The following is a 9,268-nucleotide window of genomic DNA, read 5'->3' on the forward strand; positions in this document are numbered from 1 at the left end:
GAGAGCCACTAAGTAGTTACATATAAATCATTAAATGTTGCATTATGTGTTCTAATTTATTAATTCTATGACCGTGCCTCAAATATTGACCAAGCTTGCATGGTCCCTAGTCGACAAGAGACTACTCTGCATCATGTGAGTTTGTGGAAGGTATGATTCCACGTTTATCATTTTTGACTTGCATGGTCCCTCTTGGAATAATATTTTTGGTACATCTAGAAACCTTTAATCGGCCTTAATGACTGGAAAAGGAGCTCTCTCTCTCTCTCTCTCTCTCTCTCTCTCTCTCTCTCTCTCTCTCGGTACAGGGATATAAATGTTTTCCTAGGCTTCCACTGGTGATGGAAGCAGCTTTTGGCACTATAATATTCGTTTATTCGTGGGACTGTTTACAGTGTTCTACAATTTGTCAGTTATTTGATTATGACTATTCTAAAATATTTTGTTTGCTTAGAGATTTCAATAAATCAACGCTTTCTTGCCATGGGCTGGCATATTAGATCACAAACAAAGCTGATTGCTCATGTCATTCATGCTTTAAATGCATTGAAAATTTGCAGCCTCTCTGGGATGATTCTGTTCTTACCCTTAAAAGAGGCTTCCTTTGGACCAATCCTTAGACCTCTAACCATAGGGAAACGGATCACATCATTTGAAACAAGTTGTGTTCCATCATACATTCAATCCTAACCATCCAATCAATAGCTAAATGGTTCTGATGGATGGCTAGGATTGAATGTATGATGAAACCCGTCCTTTTTCAAAATGATGGGATCCGTCTCCCTGCCATAGTGAACAACTAGCACGATGAATAAGGTTATCCTGGGCCCTAGTTGTTTCATGGTCTTTACCTGCAGCTCTTATCCCGCCGTCTAAATGGCAAAACCGCATTGGCCAGGATCGGGTTGTTAGCTTGACCTAGCTTCCTCTGGAAAGAACACATGAAAATGGTTCTCCAAGATCAGTTAATGGTTTGTATGAAACATACTTGAAACTACAAATATAAAAACCAGCCAAATTTCTACCAGACATTTTAACCATATATAGTAAATTAATCCCTACACTTGACTTAATTGCCTAGGGTACGTTGTCTTTGGATCCATGTCTTCAACCTTTTTTTTTTTCATCGTTCTCAGCCCCAATGACTGGATGTCATGATCCATTCAGTCATTGGGCTAAATACTGTTGCAAGGTACTCGGCAGTAAGGGGTGCAGCGGGTCGGGTTTGACCTGGACCCGACTCGTACAAAACACTATAGGGTCAGGTGATAAGTAAGACCTGATTAGAATCTGGGTCCGAAAGGGTGCGATTAATACATGGATCTGGGTATGGTTTGTGAAATTTTATACCATACTCGGTCCCAACCTGAGTTCCAATTAAGAACCACAAATTTTCAATGTAAAAATGATTAAAAAGTATTCTTTTACCAGGTATGGTCCGGGCCTGGTTCATGTAGTCTTTATAGGATCTGGGTATGGTTTCTTTTATGGTAGGTCTGATTAGACCTGGGTCCGGACCTGGTACCATCATCTCAAATCTAGTTTGAGTCTGGTTCCACCTGAGTCCGAACCAAACCCAACTGGCTGACACCCATAATCGACCGAGTGCTGGATTTGTTTTGACTATTATGGTCTGCAAATCTATTTACAAGCCAAGAGGTGTCACATTGATTGCGGCCCAGTTTGGTGTCACGGTGTAAAACTCCACGAGTACTCCTGCCCCGCCCACTGGAGATAGTTTCCATTGTTTTCGACTTTGTAACAGGGAATGTACACCGTTGGACGTCCTTCAACTTGAATGCCTTAAGCCGACCCACCTAGCAAGAGCCCTTACGGCTAGATGGCTGCCACATTGTAGTATGTACGTATCAACAACCATGGTTTATGGTTGTACTTTGTTTTTTATTAATTATAACCCGAAGAAACGTATGAAGACCTGGCTCAGCCTGCCATACCTACGGTTGTACTTAAACTAGAAAGTTTTCATCTCCCACATGCCTGTCACACCCATCTCCGTTACCGTCCTACTATCAAACCATCGCCATGACCATGTCTGCTTGAGCCCTATGTCTATCTCCATGCTTTTTTTTTATGCCCAAGAAAAACCCTCACCAAGAACCGGGTCACCTGATGGGCCCGCCTCCCTACGAGCCCATCAAGTTTAACAGCCACCAAAATAACCACCATTGGTGGGAATGGGTGTGGGTAGTCAACCAACTTGTTTCTTTTTGCTTAATCATGATCTAGATATAGAATTTGGACCCTAGAAAATGGCAATCCATAACTTTAATTCATTTTTTTTGCTTAGATGTAGATGCTTTGTCTTTGACATGAATATTGGCTCCAATCAGCGTTGTGGTCAGCATGGCTGCCGTCCATGTCTGTCTCTAAAGCCGACCTGACATACCAAAATTTCGTGTCACCACCGCCAACCTCTCTCTATCTCTTTTTGTGACTCATTCAACCAAAGTTGCACTAATATTTATTTTGATGAAACGAAACCCTAGCCAAAGCGAGAAAAACCCAGGGTGGGGCCACGACTACCCTACCTTACGTGGCCCACCTCTAAAAGCTATGGACACACCCGTGCACCAGCAGGGTTTGATCTGGTGCCTTCAGCGACCCCACGGTGGTAAGTTGCACTAATATTCAAATTTCAAAACAAAAAAGAATAAGCCCAAGTAACTCTAATCTTCACAATAGAATATTTTATGGATGTGTAATATTCAGATGAGCTTGTTTGTGCTTCCAAACCTAAAAGCACTTCCAGCAAGAGTACTTTTGGTTACAACAATACAAATGCCAGTCAGATCGAGTACTTTACAAAGTACTCACTCCACACAAAATACAGAAAATCACTAACACGTCCATAGTTTTTCTGTGTAAAACACAAACACAGAAAATCACTATGCAAACAGCATTTTTCTGTGTAAAATATAAAACAATAGAAAATCGTTGCACTAGCAGTGATTTTCTGTGTTTTGTGTAGCCCGAGTACTTTTACTTTTTAAAGTACTCGGGTCCCATCACTGGATCTGCTCCGCACTCATGTCCTGCTCATGTATATCTGCGAGTCGACCCCAACACTACGTCGTTAGATATCCAAGTCACTTGACAAGCTGACAACTAAACTTTCGTATACGACCTTGGTAACTAAGGTTACCACAGTGAGAGTAAACAAGTTGGTGGGGGAGAAAAAAAGGGTAGAAAAAAAAAAAGAGGAACCCAAATTATCACTACTGAGTGAGCAGAACCCGTTGACACTTTTCATCCTGATTTCTGCTGTTATTAGTTAAAAAAGAAGCCGAAAGGAGAAGTTGGTATTCATTAGGAAGATTCATTTCCCTCTGTGGCTGCCAAAGGCAACTCTCTCTCTCTCTCTCTCTGTTTTTTGTTTTCTTCCTTCTTTTTCTTACTTTAATGGCACATGACGTGAGACATAGGACTCCTGTGACGTCTCGCACTCATTCCTCGTTACTTGCCTGCCCGCGATACTGATGCCCCTTCCCTTGCCGCGAGAGAGAGAGAGGTTCGCCGTTTTAGAGAGACGGGGGTGTTAGTTCCGATGGGTGCACCAATATCTATGCAAAGACGCGTGCCAGATGGTATGGTAGGTGAGGGCAGCAGGGACAGAGTGGACTCAGACTCGCCTGCCCCTCTCCAATCCATCATCCCATGAGGATAGAAAATGACCCATCACTCTTACTGACCCTCAACGGTTTCTCAGACGGACCACAGTAGGGAAAAGGTTTTTGGGCAGTCAAAGTCTGGCAGGCCCCCCATCTGCCCGGCCGTACAGAAATACCCGCGATGGAAAATTGAAAACCGGAGGAAAAAAAGGGAGAGGAGAGGGCGATAAATGATGGGGGAGGAATTATCTGGGTTTTCACGCCACAGCTTTCACCCCTTCTTCACTCCCCAATTGAATTCCCACGATGGCTTTCTGGTTCTCAGCCACTGGTTACTGGTTAGATTTGAAACAGAGAGAGAGAGAGACCCAAGTGGGGAGGGTTGAAATGGATGGTTGGTTTGTCTGGTGTGGACAATGGAGAGAAAAAAAGGAAAAAGGGGGTTTGGGGTGTCAGGGGGACAGAAGAAATTGGTATGGTTTTGAGAGAGAGAGCAACAGGGGGGATTATGAAGGATGGTTAACCGCCAACCGGAACAAAGGGGGAGTGGCTTCTTGAAATGCATTGCTAGTGGGCAAAGGGTGAGGAGGAAAGAGGGGGGAAGGGTGGCAGTGTGGTCCTGGGCTTAAGTGCTGCAGGCAAATAATGGAATGAGGCATCCATCTGAATAAATGACAAGAGATCCCAGATGGATGGGGTTGCCTACTTGCCTTTGTCTGTAAGGACACACCCTCCCCTTCCTCCTTGCAAAACCCCACCCAATGAATACTCTGGCACTGTTTAATTGGTGTAAATTTAGGAGAAATCAAAGGAAAAAAAGGAATATAATGAGTTAGGTTGATGCTATATCTGTGTAGCCTGTTACAGCTGCTTCTGCTCTTTCTGTTGTTCCCTTTTCCCCCTCGGTTTGGCAGACTGGAGTTTACCCTGAAGATAATAGGATGCTTTCATTCTTTTGCTTATAAGCTGTTATTCCATGCTATTAAAACAAGCCCATCATGATAGTGAAGAGGCTGCTGCTGCCCATCACTCGAATTATCCTGTGATGGGATATTGGATTTTGTGGGCCTAGTTTTATTTTCAATTTCATTCTCAGCCATCTGTTTCATTATAACGATTCCTCTTTTCTTCTTCTTCTTCCCCCTCCTCTTCAGATTCTATCTCTTAGATTTGGGAACTGGATTGTAAGTTGGAATTTAGTACTTGGAAGGAATCCAACATGGATGGTTAGATGCCAATTTTTGATGTGGGTTTTGTGGTTACCAATAATAATCTAACGTCAGGCTGGTTTTAGAAGGATGACAATTACAAAGTAGCAAGTGTTTTGCAGATTCCATTGGTAAAGGAATAGAAAAGATTATCACCATGAACAAGAGAGGTTGTTTTGCTCTCCTAGCGATAAGGCCTCTTTATTTTATTGATATGAACAAGGCATGTGGGTTGTGCTGCAAATATCAGATAGCTTTATGAGTTTTTTTTTTTTGAGATACTGGTGCGTTCAGGAAATGTAAAGATGGGTTATTAATTTAATATTTTCATGTTCAATGGTACCACTCAAATGTCACATCCATGCCCATGACGCCCACCATCATGTAACTTGGGCATTACATCACAACTTTTTCAACATTTGTAGCTCACACAAGAATCTTTCTCCAAAGGCTAGGACCCAAATGGGGACCGTGGATTGATCAACCAAAATCCAAAATCATCTTCACCCTACAACCCACAACCCCATTTCATGGTTGCCTAAAGTCAAAATTCATAAAAAATCTGCCCCCCAGCAAACAAATGTCTTTGAAAGCCTTATCCCTGCAGAAACGTAAAAAAATATCACAAAGAAAAAACACCTCCACTTGTGAACTCATCAGAATCATGAAAAGGACAAGCTCACGAGTCGAGTCATCAGATGGAGAAAAAGATAACGGGACCGAATTGAAATTTACCTTGCTCACACACACACACACACACACATATATATATATAGTCACTAGAATATGAAAACTAGAAATATGAGCATTTTTAAAACCTTTTTTTTGCAAATCCAACCATGTCGATGTGCTTGACATGGTGAATTTAGTAGGAATCTACCGGATAGTGTATTTTCAATGAAAAAAATGTGATTTTTGAATGATTGAATATTTATGAAGATTATGAACTATTGATTTTAAAGCCTTAAAAAATCACATTTGTGAAACAAAATCAGATGATTCAAGAGCGGGTTCTTATAAAACAAAACATGTAGATCACATCGCTATGGTTAGATTCAAAAGAAAAGAAAAAAAATCCATGAAAATCACAGTGCTAACATTAGTTCTCATATTCTTCTACTCATATATATATATATGTATATATAAGGTGGTAGCTGCTAACTACTTTTCTAGCTGACTGGTGTTAACTGGACTTTCAAAGGGTTTTTTTCATATATAACTTGAATCTAACCTACAGATGTGTTCGACAAGGTCATTTTACTAGGAAACGATACTTGAATAATGTTTTTTGATAAAAAAATATGGTTTTTAATCTATAAATATTTACAAAAATCTTTGATCATCGATTTTTTTAAACCTTCTAAAAACCTACCTGCATATTGGAATCAGATGATCCAAGAGTCTACTCCTCTAAAATAAAAAAATATAGAACTCATCTGTATGGTCAGATTTAAGGAAAACATGAAAAACCTTTCAAAATCTTGATTAGCCAGATAAATGGTTAGTAGCTACCACTTTCTCTCTCTATATATGTGTACATATATCTAAACTTCAAAAGCAAAGTCTGACCATTGGATAATGTGTAGCAAGTTCTATTTATTATTTACATGCATTAAAGTTTAATCAAATATGATGTTTTCTACAATTTTTAAACCATCCTTATTTTTATGAAATATGGGTTGTTGATTTTCACTTTCTCAAAAAAAGTCTTATGATGTATTAAACATGATAAAACCACGGAGGTGGTATCCCATGTGGTAAGCGGAGTCCTGAGCCAAGCTGAAGGCCCAGGTTCGAATCCCTCTGCCACATGGTGCTTAAGACATATCTGGTAGGGGTCTGCCTAACCCCAATTTGCCTTTCAAAAAATATATATTAAACATGATAAAACCTTCTAACATAATAAATAAATTATGCTAAGCACATTTATACATACAGTTAGCAGACAAGAGTGTGTACCATCATGTGGTATTATGGTACCTCACCACCATATATATATATATATATATATATATATATATATGTGTGTGTGTGTGTGTGTGTGGGGGGGGGGGGGGGGGGGGTGGGGAGAGGGGGGTGCAAAGAGACTTTGAAGTCAACATAATAGGTCAATGATATGTAGGCTGGTGACCGCGTGGAGAAAATGGAAAACCATGGATTTCTGTTATAACTCTTTGGTTTTGGGCTGCGAGTCGCATCTATGGTCAAAGAAGCACGCACCGTCGTTTTACACTCTTTTCTTCAGAGTATTACCCAGCCCACCATTCATGATCTTCCATTCCGGAACTGAAGACAAGGGGGAAAGAGAGAAACCACAGAAGGGTTGAGAAGGGAAAGAAGTAGACTAACAGTAGCATGCTAATCTCATGGATCAGAAGCTGATTGAAAGGTTTTCCATGAAGATTTGAGGGAGAAAAGCAACCAACCAAGAGTAAAAATTCACACCCAAGTCACCAAACAGGTGAGAATTTTAGTTTTCTTGAGTACCCACTTCTTTTTCCCGTCTGAATACTTGAGAATAAGCCAGATCTGGCTCAATTTCTCAGTCGTTGGACTAGAAGAATGGACTTGTCAGATACTAGGTTCAGATTCTTCCAAGCAAATCAGATGGAACAAACCAGTAATATGACCAATTTCACCAACACCAGCTGCTCTGCCGCCGGTGCCGCTGCTGAAGACTCGTCTGCCGCCGACATAGAAGAAGAAAACAGCACCAGGAGGGAGCACATGTTTGATAAGGTGGTTACACCAAGCGATGTAGGGAAGCTCAACAGACTAGTGATCCCAAAACAACATGCTGAAAAGTATTTCCCGTTGGATACGTCCTCTAATGAGAAAGGCCTACTTCTCAACTTTGAAGACAGTACTGGGAAGTCATGGCGGTTCCGATATTCATACTGGAATAGCAGCCAGAGCTACGTGATGACCAAAGGGTGGAGCCGGTTTGTCAAGGAGAAGAAGCTCGACGCCGGAGATATAGTTTCCTTTGAGCGCAGCGTAGGCCATTCTGGTGAGAGCAGGCTATTCATCGGCTGGAAACGGCGGCAAAATGCACCATCAGACCGCTCGTCGCTTCTCGGCTCAAGCCTATTCTGGCCGATGGGCTCCGGCCGACCGGCGCCGATGCCATCACAACACGCGGGTTACTACGAGTACTACGGCTATGGACTCGGGTACGTCGAGCCACAGCCCAACCCAATGTTCTACTTGAGAGCAAGAACAGGCACACAACTGGCTGAGAGGGGCGTCGATTCGGTGGCCGAGCGCATCGGCTTCCCCCCGACAGTTTTTGACTCGGTGCCGGTGGTTCACGGAAAGGCAGCAGCCAAGCGGGTGAGGCTGTTCGGGGTGAACCTTGAGTGTCCCGCTGCAATGGAGGGAACGGAGGAGGTGGTGGAGGAGGACGAAGAGGAGACTGAGAGTAGCACTTGTGGCGGCAGCGGGGGCGGCAATGGTGTAGATGGTGATGGTTTGTGTTCAAGTTCAATGCCAAATTGGTTATCACAAGCTCCATCACACCTTCAATTAAGGCTTCATGATGGAGCCAGCTCTCAGTTAGCACTGCCGACAGTTCCACAGCCAGAGTTGCCAAGGAAGGGGAAGCTACCATCCCTTTCTTTTGACTTGTAGTCCTCACCCATGTGATCAATCTCACTTCTATATCAACAGTATGGATATCAATGTCATTGTTACTATCCAAGGTTTGAAGCTAGGATTCTTCTTAATTAAGAGTTTGGGGGATGGTATCTATTGATTCATCTCCTTGAGGTCTTCCCATGCTTCTAAGAAAGAAAATGGAAAAACCATATATTCTTTTTTTTCTTTCTTCTGTTTGGTTTCTTCTTCTAGATCTATGACATGGTCATTGACTACAAATGAGTAGCACCATGTAAAGATTTGATAAGTCATTAGAGTTCAAAGATGGCTGTTAATCATGTAGTGAGTTTTGGATGGAAGTGAAGAGAAAGTGTATCACAAGTTGCTTGGGTTTTGTGAGTTAATGATGTTGGATTTGTATGCCAAACTGTCCATTGCCTCTTCTGTCATAAATGTGATAATTCCCCCACTCTATGTGGTGTATATAGATCTGTGAACTGGTTAAATGTTGAAAGTTGCTTAACTGCTGGACAGTTGTTTGTGGATTAACCTTTACTTATTGCTGGTTCCTGGTTATATAAGATTTCATTAGGAAGAGGAGTCCTGGTATTCTTCATTTTTTGTGTTTACTGATGATAGGCTCTCTCTGTACCTTTTTTTCTCTCTCTAATATCAAATGCTTAAACTCGCATTGATTTCTATACTTTGTCTTTAGAAGGTCTGTAAAACAAAAACAAGTTTGGAGTTGAATCTATGCTCTGCAAGATAACTCCTTCATCCCAAGTGGTTGGTGTATATCATTGATCATCATCTGACAATCCATTCTATAACTGT

At 41.7% G+C, this 9,268-nt stretch overlaps 1 protein-coding gene across 2 annotated transcripts; it reads left to right on the forward strand.

The window, feature by feature from the left end:
* The first annotated feature begins 6,885 nt into the window (after positions 1 to 6,885).
* LOC149836233 (B3 domain-containing transcription factor NGA1-like) lies at positions 6,886 to 9,010 on the forward strand. 2 transcript variants are annotated; one of them, XM_090009073.1, is made up of 2 exons: positions 6,886 to 7,298; positions 7,384 to 9,010. In XM_090009073.1, the coding sequence occupies exon 2, from the start codon at positions 7,400 to 7,402 to the stop codon at positions 8,465 to 8,467; it is 1,068 nt and encodes a 355-aa protein (XP_089865199.1). In that variant the 5' UTR covers positions 6,886 to 7,298; positions 7,384 to 7,399; the 3' UTR covers positions 8,468 to 9,010. The 2 variants fall into 2 exon arrangements, with proteins under 2 accessions (XP_089865199.1, XP_089865200.1); XM_090009074.1 differs by having other exon boundaries at positions 7,486 to 9,010.
* The last annotated feature ends 258 nt before the right edge of the window (positions 9,011 to 9,268 follow it).

Source organism: Nuphar pumila, chromosome 6 (assembly GCF_984573655.1).
Source record: "Nuphar pumila chromosome 6, dmNupPumi1.hap1.1, whole genome shotgun sequence".
Lineage (NCBI taxonomy): Eukaryota > Viridiplantae > Streptophyta > Magnoliopsida > Nymphaeales > Nymphaeaceae > Nuphar > Nuphar pumila.

Bases quoted from the DNA above. Each gene is read 5' to 3' on its own strand.
- LOC149836233 (XM_090009073.1), top strand. From the start codon at position 7,400: ATGGACTTGTCAGATACTAGGTTCAGATTCTTCCAAGCAAATCAGATG.